The sequence below is a fragment of the Odontesthes bonariensis genome, chromosome 9 (assembly GCF_027942865.1).
Source record: "Odontesthes bonariensis isolate fOdoBon6 chromosome 9, fOdoBon6.hap1, whole genome shotgun sequence".
Classification (NCBI taxonomy): domain Eukaryota; kingdom Metazoa; phylum Chordata; class Actinopteri; order Atheriniformes; family Atherinopsidae; genus Odontesthes; species Odontesthes bonariensis.
In genome coordinates, this window is record NC_134514.1 from 15,892,718 (window position 1) to 15,910,696 (window position 17,979).

At 40.0% G+C, this 17,979-nt stretch overlaps 2 protein-coding genes across 5 annotated transcripts in view; one reads left to right on the plus strand and one right to left on the minus strand.

Annotated features, from left to right (window-relative positions):
- The first annotated feature begins 132 nt into the window (after window positions 1–132).
- On the plus strand, window positions 133–3,499 carry LOC142388274 (caspase a-like). Its single transcript, XM_075473342.1, has 8 exons — window positions 133–409; window positions 488–766; window positions 867–955; window positions 1,143–1,319; window positions 1,672–1,906; window positions 1,984–2,140; window positions 2,231–2,339; window positions 2,442–3,499. Exons 1-8 carry the CDS (start codon window positions 400–402, stop codon window positions 2,544–2,546), a joined length of 1,161 nt encoding a protein of 386 aa, XP_075329457.1. The 5' UTR covers window positions 133–399; the 3' UTR covers window positions 2,547–3,499.
- Window positions 3,500–7,224: 3,725 nt separating this feature from the next.
- stx1a (syntaxin 1A (brain)) overlaps window positions 7,225–17,979 on the minus strand; it is a 73,309-nt gene continuing 62,554 nt past the window's right edge. The window contains exons 7-10 of one of the 4 annotated variants that reach the window (XM_075473345.1): window positions 14,559–14,632; window positions 14,327–14,461; window positions 12,212–12,322; window positions 7,225–8,525 (exon numbers count right to left, since the gene is read on the minus strand). In XM_075473345.1, coding sequence (XP_075329460.1) covers window positions 8,448–8,525; window positions 12,212–12,322; window positions 14,327–14,461; window positions 14,559–14,632 — 398 coding nt within the window. In that variant the 3' untranslated portion in view covers window positions 7,225–8,447. Of the gene's footprint in view, window positions 8,526–11,410; window positions 12,618–13,028; window positions 14,462–14,558; window positions 14,633–17,979 lie in introns of those variants that run through there. The other 3 variants (XR_012770299.1, XM_075473344.1, XR_012770298.1) reach the window with 3 other exon arrangements.

Sequence of the window (17,979 nt, forward strand, 5' to 3'; positions counted from 1 at the left end):
AAACCACTTTGGTTGGCATGTGTTCTGAGGAAATCAGAAGTTATGCAGCAGCCTTGCACATAACAAAAAGATATGCAAATCATAAAACGCTTAAAGCTCTTAGAAAAGATTTCATCAAAGCACATTAACAAGCTAATCTGAAAGTACCTGCTGACCTGTCCCTCCTCACCCCAGATGAAAAACAGGTGAATGGATGACACAGTTGACTTCAAATCCCTGACAGACCACAGCCTCCAGGACAAATGTGACATGGTATTTCTAGTTTTACTTGTTTACAACCGCTTACATGGAACTTGAGCTTCTTCATGAGCATTAATAACGAAATTTCCTCAACCATCGCACACTCCTCCTTACTTATTGGAAGACTGGAGACACGATTCAGTGGGACGACGCTTGTGAATGATGGCAGGTGAGACTTGAGGATTTGTGATTGATGCATGATTTTCATGTTTTTGTCAGAATTATTCTATCTTAGAATTCTCTCTAGATAAGCAGCTTGTCAGAGTGAGGGGGAGATTTGTGGAGAAGGTGTCAAAGCCGCTTCTCAAACAGCTCCTGGACGACCTTTTGGAAGACGGTCTGTTGAATGATGGAGAGACGGATTCTGTGCTTGAGGACTACAGTAGCAAAACAGACATGGCTCGTGCTTTCATTGACATGGTGAGGAAGAAAGGAGACAAGGCCAGCAGGAGCATGATCACCCACATTGAAGATAGAGATCCTACACTTTACTCTGAACTGGGCCTGACTTGTGGTCCACCGGCAGGTGAGATCACACTATTGAATGAAAGAAGTATTTTTTTTTTATAGAATATACACTTTACAAAAGCATATAAAAGCACCTGATTTTGTCTTGTTTTTCTCAGCTGCAGCACCACAGAGGGGGCAAGACTGGTCAAACAAGCTCATCCCTGTGACAGACTCATTCTTGAAGGAGAAACTGAACAGTAAAGATGTACATTTCCAAAATTAATATTAAAAAATCATCGTATAGTATTTCAATTGACTCGTACTATCTGCAGTTGCACAGTTAGTGCTGTAATTACCTCAGAAATGTTATCTTATTTACCATATTATCCAGATTCAAATACAGTAAGCAATGTAAGTCTTTTTTCCTCAGTCCATGTTTTCCTATTTTTCAGACTTACCAGGTGACAGCTCAATCCATTAGGAGTCGCGTGGCTCTGTTAATCACTAATAGGAATTTTACTGATGATAAATTAACACGCAAGGGAGCTGAAAAAGACGAGGAGAACATGGAAAAACTGCTCTTATCACTGAATTACCAGGTGGTGAAATACAATGATCTCACTGGAAAGGTTCTCTGAACGTTTCATTTTTCAACAGTTTATTTGGCATAAATAAGATTTAAGTTGAGACAAGCATAACTATTGTTTGTTTTTGTTTATTCCAATTTAGAAATTTTGGTAAATAAATCCACAATTAACTGATAAGATAATTCCTCATTCATAAATGTATCATTTAATTTGTGTATTAATTTTCCATCCCCACTTCAGACTGTTCAGGCAAAACAAATAATTGTCTTAAAGTAACTAAGAACTAAACAATCATAATGGCGATAACTGTTAGTTAAACTTTCCTAATGTTCGTCTGTAGTGTCATCTCTAAAGTGATATGACAACGGATGGCTTGACTTTTTGCGTCTTACAGAGGATTGATGACGCTATATGTGAGTTCGCTAAACATCCAAAACTGAAAAGCACAGACAGTGTGTTTGTGATTATTATGTCTCATGGGAAACGGGAGTTTATCCTCGGCGTCAATCATAAAGCTGAAGAACCGGATGAATTCCCCATTGACAACATATACAAGTACCTGGGCTCACAGCACTGCCCAGCACTGCTGAACAAACCCAAGATCATCATCATCCAGGCCTGCAGAGGAGGTGACTGGCATCTATCCCAGGCTCATAGCCATAGTTTGGACCTGAATCAAAGCTAAAGCATGCCATATATGTTGCAGGGTCTGGTGGAGCTGTGCTTGTCAGTGACAGTGCTGAAGCTCCTATTGTCTGTGATAACGTCTCACAGCAAAGGCGTGAAGAGAACATTGTGGGTGATTCCATTCGACATGTACACAAGGAAAAGGACTTCATTTCTCTTCTGTCAAGCACTCCTGGTTAGTTTGTCAATTAGACAGCTCTTATGAGAAAGTTTCAGATATCATATTTATTTTTTACCTTATGAAACAAAACATCATGACTTTTTTTTTCTGTTTCATGCCGACTAGAAGATCAAGGGTCTTTCCTGATACAGTATACAGTTGAAGTATTCAACACCTGCAGCCACCAGGATGACATTGATGAGCTTTTCAGAAAAGCAAGTGCCTATTTTTGGTGGCAAAGTTTCACACGAATTGGCAATAGAGTTGAATAAAATAGAGAAATCACTAAACTTTTTTTTTCCTCTGTTAACCCGCAGGTCATGCAGCGCTTTGAAGATTTTCCCTCTGAAACCAAAAGACAGATGCCAACCAAAGACAGATGCACTCTTACAAGGCGCTTCTACCTCCTTCCAGGCCACTGAGACATCGCTGTTAAACAATCAACACAATTTGTACTTTGCTTCTAAGAAATTTTGAGGTAATAGTGGGACTAAATGTTTTGTTTCTGGCATGTATATAGCTGAATCTTGTCTGCTCCGCAGTCAGCTGAGTTAAAGGATTTGAATGAAAACAGAATGTGCAAATGACAGGAAGAAGACGAACAGCTTCATTTTATTGAAATTCTATAAATTCATTTGAATAAGCAGGCCTAATATAGTGTTTTGATAATGTAGCAGCATAGATGCATGAACAGTTCCCTCACCTGCCTGTAGGGTATTCTGTCAATTATTCTATCAGAGGAGCGGCAGGATAAAAGGAGCCCTCCCTCCTGCTTTCCCTGTCTGCTTCCATCGAATTGTCTGCTTCCAGGTTAGGGGTCATTTTCCCGACAAGTGGTGGCCGTTGTGCATCCCTGGCTCCAGTGGCACTCGGGGTGCTGTCTCCCCTCGCGGTGTTAACAGGTGGACTGCCGCCTGGGTCGCTCTCCTCCTCTCCTCCTCCGGAGCGTGTGTCTGTGTCATAAGATGCCGTTGTAAGTCTGGTCGCACTGACCGGTAGGCTGGAGACACTGCTGCTCTGCACGGAGCTTTTATCCTGCTGCTCTGCACGGAGCTTCTGGCTCAGCACTGTTTAGGTCTTCTTTCATTTTTCTGTATGAATGTTTTTAAATCATATTATAAAAAGACAACGATTATAATAAAAACTATATCTTTTTGTATAAACATCGAACTACGTCTTCTCATTCATTGTATATTGAACCTGCGTGTCCTTGAACCTAAACTTAATAATTCTCTGGGTGAAATTCCTGGAGTGGCGTTGTTGGATCACACCGAAAACCATTTGAGCTTAACTTAGTCTGCTCGGCTGCCACAATAACAGTGATATGCATATGCATAAATAACTAATTGCTAACTATATAAAACATGATATATTTGTGCTTTTTTGTTTTGTTTTGGACACTGCCATAAAGTGGTAGGCAGCTTATACTTTTACACATGTCTGATTTACGAGTTAATCCAAGTTATTAATTACTTAAAAATAAAGATTAAAAGTGTGTCTTATCTCATTATATCAGACTGGTTTTGGATGTTGCACAGTTGCCTGCCCCCTACTGTAGGATCACCCCGCTGACTTACCTCAGCCCTGTCCTTTGGACTTTAATTCTGAGTTTGTTCTGATTTGACATGCAGCTGACTTAGGGAATCCTTTACCAACCTCCACTAGTTTTGACACTTTTGGCAGCTGCCCCTCAGGAGGTAGAGTGATGGTCCTTTCATCAGAAAGTTGCTGGGTGCCTCAATGTCCTTGGCAAAACACTGAACCTCACTTTGTCCCAAGTTTAAGTTGTTTTGGAAAAAAGCAACTCCTAAATTAATATAATTATGATGGTTTAATTTTCAAAGTGCCTTATTCAGAATCACATTGCTGGGCAAATGCCTTTCTATCAAGACATTTCTAGCTCTCATCACCTGCAAGCTCTTGATATTCATCACTGCTGGTCACAATGAAGAAATTGAACCTGGCTTCCCTACAAACTGTTCATTTGCAGTGTGAGTAAACGTAAGCTTGTGTCTTCGGACGGAGGATAAAAGCCTCATGTGTCACCTACTCCTGCAATTAACCACAGGCTATAACAGCAATAAGGCAGAGTTACTGCACTCGTTAGATTGTGCTGACTCAAAGGCCATGAATATCAATACATGATTTTCAGTTTCACTCATGTGGTGCAGTGTACATGGGAAAAAAAATGTAATAAGTGAGAGGAGAACACAAGAGTCAATACAAAGTAAAGTGCTAAAAGACACAGTGACCCTACAGAAATGAGAAGTAGATGCAAAAAGGTTTGGTTATTGTGTGACAAAGAATGAGAAAAACTCAAGAAATAAATCAACTTCTCTTATATATTTTCCTTGTGAGGAGGTCAGAAAAGGGACAGTGAAGATTAGCTTTTGAGTTGGTATGAACATGTTTTAAACAGGGCTGGACTGGCTATCTGGCCGTTCGGGCATATCCCGAACGGCCCTCCCGCGATTTGGGCCCTCCGGGCCCTCCGAGGGCCGTAAATAAAATATACATATATATATTATATTTTTTATTGACTGCGACGGTAAAAAAAAAATGACACGTCGGGGCCCATTGGATGTTTCTCCTGACGGACAGAGCGCTAGTCCAATGAGAATGCCTAACGTTGTCAAAGGCCCGCCCCTCCCTACAGGCCCACTTGACCCAAGTCATCATCATCATTAATAAACCCAAGTTTAGCTGACTTCACTTGGCTATATTCGGCTAAAGCTCTGGTGGAAAGAGGACGCGAAATGGAGAAACAAAAGAATGACCATGACAAACGTAAAGAAAAGAGAAAACAAAAACCAAGAGACGACGCAGTAAAATGCGCTAAAATCACCGATATGTTTTTTAAAAGCACAAGCTCGAGCTCAGGTTCGGTTAGTGGGAGATGCGGAACCTGGCTGCTCGACCTCAGGTTGGGGCAGCAGTGGGGCCGCCGCCGGTACATCATCAACGAGCGCACAGGTGGTGGAGAATGAACATGAGGAGGCGGAGGAGATGGTTCCAGCTGGGGAACCAGAGGAGGAGGAGACGGAGATAGGAGACGTGACCCAGCAGGGAGAGATGAGGTTAGAATTCATCTCAACACACCCGCTAGCCAATGCAGTGTAGCTATTGGGCGCTTCAGCGTTTCGTTTCCCATTGCCTGAAAGTTTGAAACCGAGACCAAGTTGTCATCCTGACTTCATCAAATCAGTCACAAACATACCCATTTGGTATATTTTTTTTGGTTTTGCTGTAGTGAAAAAAATGACGTGTCCGAGAAAAAAAACACAGACATAAGCACTATCTTAGGCTCTTTTGATCAGTCTCAAGCCGCATTACAGTTCATGCCTGGGGGGCGGGGGTTAACATTCCATTCAGTAAGCTCACTGACAGTATCTGTGGACTGGAGCTATTTTGAGCAATAAATAAAATAATTGAACCCAGGAAATTATTACTACATGTTTAATTTGATTCAGTAAGACTTAGAACATACAATAGTGTGTGTGTGGTGCTGGTGCTCCTTTTCTATACAGTGTTGTGTGTGTTGGTGAAATATTGCTTTGCTTATCCCTGGCTTGGGTCTGTGGGACCCATTTTCAGGTTTTGCTGAAGGAAAATGGTATGAATACTTTTTTCACAATGAGATTCACTGGCCAGGGCTCATCATCTGGAAAATAAAGTTAGTTATCCTCCTCTCTCTATCTCTTATCCTCAAAAACAAAGATACTCAGAACTTCACAAGCAGGATGAAGGGAACATGAGGGTGCACAGCAGCTTTTTTCCCCTCCTTTAGTCCCAGGTCCACTGGGCCAGAATATCTTCTATGTAACAAAAACATGAACACCTTACAAGGATTAAATGGAGGATTAATGATAATTAGACAGAAGTGTGTGTGTATATATATATACATATATGCGCGCTGGGCCCTCAGTGATCAAAAAGTGCCCAGGCCCTTTTCAGATGCCAGTCCAGCCCTGGTTTTAAATCATGGCCAGAGAAACAAAACTAACCAAATAATATTCTTAAAAGTATCTTTCTGAGGGGCAGAGTCATCCTTTGGGTAAAGCTCTGTTACAGCACGATTAAAACAGCCAGCGTGATATACTATTGCTAAATCTGTACCCTCATGACCTGTTGTGCTGCATCTTAAAGCTGCTGAATGTTCCTTGAACATCTCCAGGCACATAACCAGAAGATAATGTATACATCTCTAGTGAGCCTCCCCTGGACGCCCTGGCTGAGGAATGTGTTTTCCTCAAAATGTCCATATTTGACGATATGCATCTCTTACTTACACACACACTCTCCCCGATGCTCTTTTCGAACATCTCTTAAGTATCAGACACTACAGTGCGACCCGCAACAAAGCTTCTGAACTCATCTTCCCCAAACCACCTCTGAACAAATTTAGCAGTGTGTCAGTGCTTATTATCCTGCCAAAAGAGGATTCTGCCATCAGGGAATACTTTTCCCATAAAGGGGTGTGTCCTGTCTGCAACAAGATGAGATGTCAAAAAGGAACATCTTTCAGAAAGCTATAGTTATGTTTGGAGAGTATGTGACCTACAGTATATCTGCTGTATGAGAAACTACATATGAATTGTAAAAATGGCATCCACGATGGTTATGGAAGTGGTTGCATTGTAAAAATAATATTTTTTAGCTCTAATCATGACCTGTAACCATGTACTTTTGATTTCTAGCCCAAACCAAATAATGTTATTAGCTTAGCCCAAACAGGAAGTGACAAAAGTGTTTCATCAAAATGTTGTTATGAACTGAATGTAACTCAGAAGTGAAATCCTTCTGAGGAATCTGAAGCTTCTTCAAGGAAATACTGGCACTGATATTTGCTGCTATGCGGAAATGTTTATGAGTCATACATCCCTCCTGCTGCTTGTAGGACAGGAGTCATTTTTAAGGATGTGAAAAAACAATCTACAGATCTTTTACTGTTAAACGTCACTAAATTCTTCCCATAGGACTGAAACGGATGTGCTCGATTAGTGTTAGAATGGCAACAGTTGTGCAAATAGCACCAAAGTTGAAAAAAAGGCAGCATTCCCTTTCCGTGATTTCAGCAAAGCAAAGAACAAACTCTGAAAGTGATTTTCCAAACAAACTTTACTTGAAAAAGAAAGAAGACAAAACTCCAGTTAAACAAATAGAACCATGTTATCACAGTACAACACAAAGGCAACAAGTTAAATAGGCAATATGGTAACATGGTTGCAGTCTGTGCATGTCCGATATTTCCCCCAAAACTGATACGAGTCTTTTACAGGGGAACTCTGACTTCGTGTTGACACTTTCATCGACTCAACAATCATTGTGAAAATGAACAAATAAGTAGCTTGACAGAAGAGTGAGCACCGTGTAACGCTTGAGATTTATTAAAATAAAAAAATTCTGCTTGTCACTAACAGACCAGAATTCTCTGCTCTGTGCTTAACATCTTAATAAAACACACTGGCAGTGTTAGAGAGCTTTGTATCAATTTGAAAAACAAAGACACAAGTGGCATACAAACACTCTGGTTCCACCCCACAACGCACATTCAGCATGTTCAGACACATTCGGACACGTCACCACAGGTGAAAATACGCTCTTTCACACGCATGCCTGCAAGCACTCATGTACATTCAAAACTGAAGCAAGGGACTCAAAGGGGCACAACTGGTAAGACCAGGTCGAAATACGTACAGTAGAAGCGCTTCAGTTAACTGCAATGAGAAAACAAGTTTGGTAGTGTGATGATTCAACAGGCAAATATTCTACCTCAGTACAACTTAGTTCTTTTTGTTGTGTTCCCCTTTGCAGGAGAATACAAAACACAGTTTTACAGTGAGCTAAACCATGCAGGGCTTTAAAGGACATCAGAAGAGAGTAAGAACAGAAAATAAAAAGACTACAAACATTAAATAAATAGATATGCAAACTAGCAGAAACCATGGCTGTGGCCACTTTGCCTGTACAACACAAAACATACATTACAAATGAATCAGTGTCATATTTGCAAGTTGGAATGTATTGGTATATTTTTTTTCCATTCAAGGAACATCATATCTTTGACAACACTCAACACTCAGAGAAACAGTTTGCAGTACCACACGTTTACAAAATAGCAACTCATGCTAGAAGACCTCCGGCCCTGTACACTGTGTGTTAAATGCATTATACATTATGTAATGCATCTTGTGCTAAACATGTAATAGATTGCATTCATTTAAACAGGAAATTTTAGTTGTGTGTCTGTTCTGTTTTTGCCTTGTCTGTGTGTGTGAAGCTGCGGGACTGTGTGTGTCTGTCGGTGTGCCTGGGGTTAAGGTTCATGCCAGCGTTCCGCCGACTATGGAAGCAATGACAATTCCCAGAACCACACAGCAGATAATGATCATAATTTTCTTCTGCAGAGGGTTAACAAGAACAGCCAAAAACATTCCGTGCAGCAAAGGGAGAGCAGAGGAAAACATGTTAGACATTTGACTCTTAACACATACTATGTGTTCATTATGATCAGAACAAAATGCAGTTTTGTGGTGAAAAAATCCTTTAAATCTAATGTATTGTTGAGAATTTGTTAGTTACACCATTAAAAGCATTTCCTCAAGGTCAACTTTTAAAGCATTAATCTTCTGTTCCTGCATTTTGTTTGTACCACGTTAAAAACAACAAATGTACATGATAGTATATCAAGGAGCCAGAGAGAACTTTACGAACTGAAATGAAAGAAAACACATGTAAATAGACTAAGCGACACAGCAAACTGAGAAAACATTTTCATCAATTTGACAACACATGAGCAGCAAAAAGAGGAGGGCTGTGAACGATTAAAACACATTCAAGTTGCAGAAGTTGTCCTCTTGTCTGTCATGGAGGGAAATAAGCTGAATGAATGTTTTTCTTATCAATTGAATTTCAATTAATGTACGTACTATAAGTAATTTTCTGACTTGGACGGTTGATAAATAAAAGACTAATGTTAGGTGCTCATTATTCTATAATAATGTGTGACTGATCATGCAATTGAGTCAAATGTATCAACTACAGAACGACATTGCAACACAATGCATCCCTGCAATATAGCTGCCTGCTGTTTTTCTCAATTTGAATGTGTTCGCTCCATTTGCATGTGATTTCTTAAAGTTACAGTGTCTCTTCTGACATGGACAGCACATTCATGCATGCCACAATCAATTTGGCACCATCTGGTGGTAGTACATGAAAAAAAGCAAATTCATTTCAAAAAAAGATTTTCAACCTTCATGCATTTCACAAACGAGTCCATAAACAGCCAGCATCCAACATTTATACCCTGTAGCTTCAACAGTCTCCATCAGTTCTTAAAGGAAGAGTTTAGAGAAACACAACTGTTTGGTTTCACCCGACTCAAGACGATCAATACCACTCATTTACAGGATAAAAGAGGCTAAAGGGCAGCTGGTAAGCTTACATTGCTGAGGCCAAGAAGGGGAGAATGTTAACAAAGTGTGCCAACCACTACCCTGACTAAATCCATTCAGAAAAATTAAATGTAATAAAAGAGGTGATGTCCTTTAACATGGATATATCGTGGATGTGGATTATATATTGTGGATGTGGATTAAGACAGCTGGATACGTAACCACTACATAACCTTGCTGAAAGTGTTTCCAGTGGCTTTTCTAATGGAGTCCAGTAAGAAAACTGTTCACAAGACACCACATATATTCCTCTTTATTATTAATTCTTATCCGATGAAGCCTAGATGCGTTTTGTAACTGCTAGATCTTGTAACAGTGTAGCAGGAGAAACACTTGAGCAGAATGCATGGTTATTGCATCTAGTATATGTGAAGTAATTGTCATCATCTGCACCAGTCCACCAGAAAACCCCCAAATTTGTGACCTCAGATGTAGGCAGAGCAAAAAAAGAACAACATGTCTGTTTTCAGGAGACACTTTGCATGGGAATTGCCGTCCTACACACTTCTACAATGATGTCTTGAAAGGGTAAATGGACTGGAGAAGGAAGGAAAGCTGCGACATAGATGACCCAAACTGTACTCTGTGTAGAATTGCTTGTATGTCCACTGAGTCCTGATTGGTTTGCGCATTTGAACAAACCCTAACCCGTATACATTGAGCTGCACCCTGCAGAAGCTAACAATGTAAAGCGAGGAAATATTGTTAGGCTTGGCTGGTGTGTCGCACAGTAGTACAAGTAGCTGAAACTTGACAAGTCTGTGCAAGTTGTTCTGCAGTTAGCACATAGTCCAATGTAAAAACCAGAGGCTTCAGTTTTCATGCATCCTTATTTAGGAATTTTGCACTTTTGCAGAGACTGTGACTAATATCTGTTTTCCATTAGGGCAGTGCTGATGCCAGTGCCGGTGGGGTGCCAAAATTTGGTGCCTTTAGAGGACTGGACCAGATTTTGACAGTTTTCATAAGGTAACATTACATGTTATGTAGCAGCAGTTACGTTTCACCTTTCCGGAAGTAGATTTTGGGACCTGCTGTTTGCTTCTTTGTTTATTTATTTAATTTGTGTACATGAGAGGAAAAAGTCTAGATGAGGAACCAGCACGACATCAGTGGAAAATTGCCTTTTTCTAACCACAGTGCTTACATACATCAGTAAGTTTCAGATTGAGACTGATGACACACTTCTCTAAGCTGAGGTATGTCTGCTGATTTTGAATTGAAGTGTTCTTTAAAACCCTGATTTTAAGATAGATTTATTTTGATAGTTGTCAACATTTACCCTTTTGTATTTGTGAAAAACATGCAAAACACACAGCACAACAAGCACAGGAAAAATGCATGCATATCATGACTCATTCAGTAGGAAAGCAGAGACATTTCTTCAAGGGACTTGAATATTTAAAAATGCATTCATGAAAAATAGATTTAAAAGGTAATGTATAATATTTAAGTGGTAAGTTATTGTCCTGACCGCATGTTACAGAGCCACATTTTACAGATGACCAGCTAGCAGCGTTCTTATTTGGCAGTCGCTAAGCAGAAGCATCGCACCCTCCCCTGTCTGCTCTGAGGATGCGTCAGGTCCTAACTGAGTCCCACAGCCAGGGAAATTATGAGGATGATCAGACACACTGCAACACAACATCCTATCAGGATCTTTTTCTGGATGGGAAATATGGAGAGCAAAGAGTCAAATGATGTGTTATAAAACGAGCAAAACAAAAAGAAGGAAGGACGAAAGAAAAGAAAGAAAGAAGGAAAGAAAAAATGAAAGAAATAAACATGAAAGAGTGTCACTATAGATATTGACCAAGAGGTGGCAGAATTGCTCCACTGTACAACAGGTTGTAAAACAAAAGGAGGGGCACGATCACTTTCAAAAGCATAAATTGAGTGACCCGATCGATAACATTCTTAATGAACTGGGACCAGCTTTCAGTCTATTTTGTTTGCTCCACTCAACAGCTTGCCCACTCGGTTCAAATAACAAAACCAACATAAAGCTCATCCATACTGTATGGTCTTTCATCCTAAACAGTGTAAAAAAACCAAAACATTAAAGTAGGCTAAATTAAGAGCCAGAGTTTTTGCTTTTGTATCACTGCCAGTTAATGTTGAAACCAACTGTCCCACAGTTAAGCAGTAATTCTATCTGCTGTGAGTAGTTGGATTTATCTGCACGCTTACCAGATTTCACGACCACTCAGCAGCATGTGGTGTTCAAGTGTAATAGCTGACTAAGCTTCGTCTCCGTCATGTGCAATCCAACTGCTACATTATTTGTTATTTTGATGAATAGCGTGGTCAAAATCACCCTCAGAGCATTTTATAATTCTATGGTGTGTTAGTTTTCCTCATGAATACATATACACGGGTCACCTTAACAATCTAAAGTTGATTTTAGATATAAACCCTGGTTGCTGCAGAAGCACCACCAGAGGTAAGCATGTTTGGGAGTAACTGCTTAAGTTCAATACAGTGACAACACGCACAGACTCTTGATGCAGAATACACGACCGGTGAGCATGCACACAGACGACAACAAACACTGCACTCCACTTGATGCATGCATTGTTTCTGAAGTTGCATGTTTTTGCACATGCACCCTTGTTGTATAAGAAACTCACCCTCCGGGCTTTACTCTGGTATTTAACCGCCTTCTTAGTGTCTGATACTGCCCTCTCCACATAGTCTACTGAGTGCTCCACATTGTACTCTATGCGGTCTATCATTTCCCCCTAGGAGAGGTTAGTTACAGAGGAGGTGTGGAAGATAAACAGACAGGAAGAAGAAGGATGGAGCCAGATGTGTGGGCAGGTAGAGGAGGAGTGGATGTAGATAGAGATGTGGTGAAGGACAGGGGAGGAATAAAAGGGGGAAGAGCAAAACAGGAGACAGAAAGGAGAAAAATAATTAAGTCACCCGTCTGCTGGTCTTTTTGAACTTTTTGCATTTTGGGATGAGCTCCTTTGCCTCCTCCACGTATTCCTGGGCTTCCAGAACCCTTCGCTCAATGTTGTTCACAAGCCCGCCCTGCACAAAAATAAGAGGGGTCACGTATCTGCAAGTTCACAGTCTTTAACAACAGCATGAGAGACATTTCATGCATGCATGTTTTTTTAAGTCAGTGTTAACTTTCACAAGTTTAATGAATGTTGAATACATTCTGCATTATCTTCAGAGGTTGCACTTGTGACATGAATGACTCAGACAAAGATTGTTATATCATGAATTTGAGACGGAAATAAGCAGTAAAAGTTAGTAAAAGTATTTTTTGAAGCCATTCACCAACATAGAACCCATAATTTTGCACATTTAGGGAAGCCCCTTTGTCATACAACATTTATCAAATTCAAAGTAAAGCCACTTTCCATGCATCTACTACTACAAAAAAAAATTCTCAAAGTACGCCAGAGAGAAAATAAGGTATTACAGGTAAATTACCTTGCTGTATTAGAAGGGGAGCAGTGTTCTCTGTTCTCTAGAGCTTAGAGTCATTGGACAGGTGACAGGGTGGTGTGGTGTCGGAAAAGAGGGGAAAACAGAGAGAGTTGGGCACAGAGAGAGCAAAGCTGAAAAGGATTAAATTAACATTTACACTCAAGTATAGTCTTGAACGATGGAACCCTCAGTAGGTAGAGGAAAACCAGTTAATTAAATCTTGGACATAGAATAAACGAATCCACACACAAACACATAATATGATCCTGTGTTAAACATTTAACCCTCGCTGTCACTGCATTCTGCCGACACTGGAGTTCACATTGCCTGCATGTAACAACCTTCTCAGCCATTTGACATATTTTCTTATTAACTTGTTTTCTGACTCAGATTCCATTTTGTGTAATTTATACTGAGTATTCCTGGTGAGGGAAATCTCTTTGGGGATTCAACCCACACACTCAAGCAGTCACACATGCCAGCAGCAGGCCTGCAGATAAACCTGAAGAACTTTACTTCACTGAGGAGGAAAGAGACAACTCTATATTTGAAGATTTTCTACAGTATATGTGTGTAAGAACAAAAAAAAATTACATCAATGGTAGGCCTCAATTAACATTTCCATCTGACTAAGGTTTTCTGTACTGTAAGGTTGACAAAGATTAACACTTTATGACTCAAAACGTACAAATCCGTTGACACTTATGGTTTGTTTAGAGTTAAATGTTTTAACAAAACAGACGAACTTATCTTTCAGCCCATGAATGTAGCACGATAGTTATCTGATGGCAAGAATCCCAAATTCTTCCATAAGATTAAAAAAAAAGGAAAAATCCAATCAACCTAATTCAGAGCCAATAGAGATGTGCCCTCCAAAATCTGTCTAATTTTACTGAGATATTTTGCAAACAGACAACCAGGTGGAGCTGAAAACACAAGCTCCTTCCAACTCTGTTGGCAAAGATGGGTCTTAATTTACACGAATATACTTAACAACTTAGCAACAACTGGTCTGTTCAAAAAAACCAAACCAAAACAAAGCTAGTTTCTGTCTATTGTTCAGTTATCGGAGTTTCAAAACAAAGAAGCAGCAGCTGCTGCAGCATGTTGGTTCATGCATTAGTCAATGCGCCTTTTCAAAGCCACCATTCTGAGTGTAGAAACCGAATATTAGTTATCATTATTAGTTTTGAATTTTTTAAGCATAATTAGCATCTGCGGGTCTGTTTGATTTGCATTTGGCCGGGCCCCAAAGCGCACAGCTGTAGGACGAGAGACAGAGAGAGGAGCAGTGTTTTCACCTGGCTCTCCACCAGCATGGCCATGTCCATGAACATATCGTGAAGCTCTCTGATACTGTTTTCCAGCTTGATAATCTCAGTGTGCCGCGTCTCAATCTCATTCATCGCTTGTTGGGTAATGTTGTCCATTATTATCTGAGATGGTACAAGACAAGGAAATGATTGGAAATTGGCATTAGATTTAAAACCTGATTTACATTTGCATTCATGCAGAATTTGTTGGCTCACTTACCCCAGAGGTAAAGATAGCTGGGTTGTCACTCTCCAACATGCTCTCCAATTCCTCATTTGTTGTGTTTCTCCCAGCTAGAAGGGAAAAAAAAAACACGCTATTAAACATATATGACATAAACATCTGTTCTCACATGAAAGATTAACTAAAATTTACTTTTTTAGGTTTAAACCCAAAATTAAGAAGGGGAAGTGTAGTGAAACTGCATTTGCAAGGTTCTCTAAAATGGATGAAGATCAGATTAAATACCACTAATAAAAGGACCTGAGTGTTAATAACAACCCCCACCCACCTGTGTCCCTTTAAAGGTCAATTAAAACAAGCTGTCTCTCTTTTTTCCCCATGCTCATTTTTCTCTTCTTATCTGCCTCTCATGTCCATGCAGAGTTACAACTTTATTTTTTTTATTTTTTTAAACAGTCACTGCAGAGGAAATCAGTCTGCATCATCAGAGATCTGGATTACAGACAGCTGATTTGAATGTTGAAGGGTTACAAGTGTTTGTGGATTTATCAGTGTTTAACCAGGCATCTCTGATGTTTAGTTGAAACGGCCCAGCTCCAACATTTACAGGTCAATATTTCTCTATAATGGACAACCACAGTCACCCTCTGCACTCTGTGTTTGCCAACCAGAGAAGCCTGTTCAGCGACAGGTTCCGCGCCATACCCTGCAGGACGGACAGGCTACGGAGGTCCTTTGTCCCCAGGGCAATCCAGCTGTTCAACACCACACAGAAAGAGACTGCCATAGGTGTTTGAACGGCATAACCCACCCCCCCCCCCCCAATGACCAGGAACAGTTTCTCTGCACCAGGACTCTTTTTGCTGCTCTTCACTGTGGACAATATATACATACTGTGTATGTGTGTGTGTGTGTGTGAGATCTGCCTTTTTGATGAATGTATGGAGAGTTATATGGCTGTTATATGTGCAATGTTGTGTATAGTGCCTTGTGTATATGTTTATATGTTTATATGTATATATGTTTATATGCTACTGGACACCTTAATTTCCTTCGGGATTAATAAATGGTACTCTACTCTACTCTCTCTACTCTATTTCCAATATCACAAAGGGAACTAGTTCCTGAAACTACCTGCTTTGCAGCTCAAACATTTCATTGAATCTTATCCAGATAATTTCATATTTGCAGTCAGGCTTTGGATAATTTTTCCACCAAGATAAGGTCAGGTCCAGCAGCCTGTCAGATATGAAGATGAATAATGGTAAAAATCTTTAGCCTGAGACAATCCTTACTCCGTCCATTAGATTTTCTTCTCCGTGGATCTCTTCAATAGGGTGGAATGATTTGTTTTGCTGCTGTTTGAAACTATTTTGGAAGAGGAAAAAAAACATTTGTCTTCTATTTGTCTCAGATTACCTCCTCTGTCCCACACAAGCTACTGTATGTGTCAAAAACCTCTAATGTTAATGAAGGGATAGACGTATATTCCAATTTGATGAACAAGTTTGATTAGCTTGTCATTAAAAAGACATGGCACTGCACTTTGTCAGGATGGATCATGTGCACATGTCAGTCAGAGATGTCAGTCATGCTCAGTCAGTCTGCATATCAGCTGTGGTGTATGATCTCATACTTGCAGATCATCTTTTGACATTTCCTTGTAACCAACGAAAAAGCCCTTACAATCTCTTGGATGTGCAACTGACTTCTTATAAAGAGCAACAGAAACTCTGGGCTGTCAACTACTAATTCAATATCTTATAAAGTGTGCCTCACTATTCAGCTATTCTTCTCTGTATGACACTATCCCACCTGCTGATGCGTTTGCTCTTCATCCATTTCTATTTTCCCCAACAGAGCTGTCCTATTTCATAAACATTCCCCTACACTCACACTACTAACATGTGGGCGCTGGGTCCGCCTGCAGAGCGGCTTCTCTGAGCTCCATTACTGCCCCACTGATACTGCGGGTCATCGTCAGATTGACACAATCATCTCCCATGTTTCCTGTGCACATTTTAAATGGGACCATGTATAGTCTATACAGAACGTTCCATCTCATCCTCGCGTTGACACGCTCGATCCCATCAAATAGTTAGTGGGGGTCCTGAGCTCAACATTTTAAGACTTTCAGTTATGGTTGTGCTATAAAGTTACAGAGATAAAAGAAAGAAATGTGAAAGTTCTTGTCAACAGTATGTTCGTGACACCAGAAAGTATGATAAAACTGAAGCAGTGCAGCTACATAACCTTCAACCAGTGATAACTCAGAGATAAAGAGATTTCTGATCACCATCTTCCTGAAAATACATTTCTGATCTTGATTAATTGCCCCCAACTTGGCATAAATGTATGCAAATATATCAGCCAAAGGTCACAGACCAATGTGGTTTGTGATGCCTCAAAGGAGGCGGTCTGCTATCATCTTTCCCAGACAGAAAAGTCACAGGATAAGAATGAACAAGAAAAACTCATGCAATCTCAAGTGAAAGTCCTGAAACACTGACAAAATTTGCTTTAAATAGTAATAGTACCCATAACACAAAATGGGCCAATTTAGAGTGTTAAAGGATTAATCCTTCAATAGATTCAGACCATTAATCTTGTACTCTGCAGACAGTTTCTCTTCTCACAGAGGCAAAAGCACAGGTGTATCATATTTAATGATGGCTGCAATCCACTAAGCACATGCTGGTTCACTGTCATGGTGAAAGAGGGACATTTAATGGAATGCAGTCATCGTTAATTCCATCTGTGCTTTCCCTACTGTGAGAAGTCACATCGTTTTAAACGTTGGAGAATAAAAGGGCAAAATTTCTAACTGCAATGTAGTTCTATGAATATATAAAGTAGCATAAAATGTAGCACCTTTGTAAAGTACAGGAATCTCTGATTAAAACATAACTTAAGCACTAGAGTAAATCTATTTAGTTACAATGCTCTTCATGGCTGGGTTATGACCTAATGAGTTATGAGTTGTTCAAATACTGTAAGGAAGATATTTTCCCTTTCTAACTGGTTTGTTGGAATGTGTTTTTTAATACAAAAATAATTAGAAAACTACTATTGTAAGAACATCACCTCTTCTAAGTTAGCATACTGATGAGTTACAGTAGCTACAGACCTCAATCTGTCATGGTGACTATTCAAACCACAACTCTTAAGGAAAAATTTGCCATTTCAAAAAATCATCAGCAGAACTCAAAGAAATGGGGGCAACCATTGAACCAGTTAAGATGAGCTTGCTGCTTACGGCGTCACTGTAATTAGTGAGATTCAGAAGTGTAACTTCAGAAAAAGAAAGGTCACCTGTTTATCACATTCACCATAACTCAGATGTGTCACATACTGCTCTACTTTTTCTTCTCCAGAGCCCCAACAGCTGTGGCTCATGCCAATCATCAGAGCCAACTATAAAGACCTGAATTCATGATCAGAATGTGTGTGTGTGAGA

Excerpts from the sequence above, each read along its gene's own strand:
- LOC142388274 (XM_075473342.1), top strand. Across the intron at positions 767-866 it reads GACTTGTGGTCCACCGGCAG|CTGCAGCACCACAGAGGGGG; the intron begins GTGAGATCACAC and ends TGTTTTTCTCAG. Across the intron at positions 1,907-1,983 it reads CATCCAGGCCTGCAGAGGAG|GGTCTGGTGGAGCTGTGCTT; the intron begins GTGACTGGCATC and ends TATATGTTGCAG.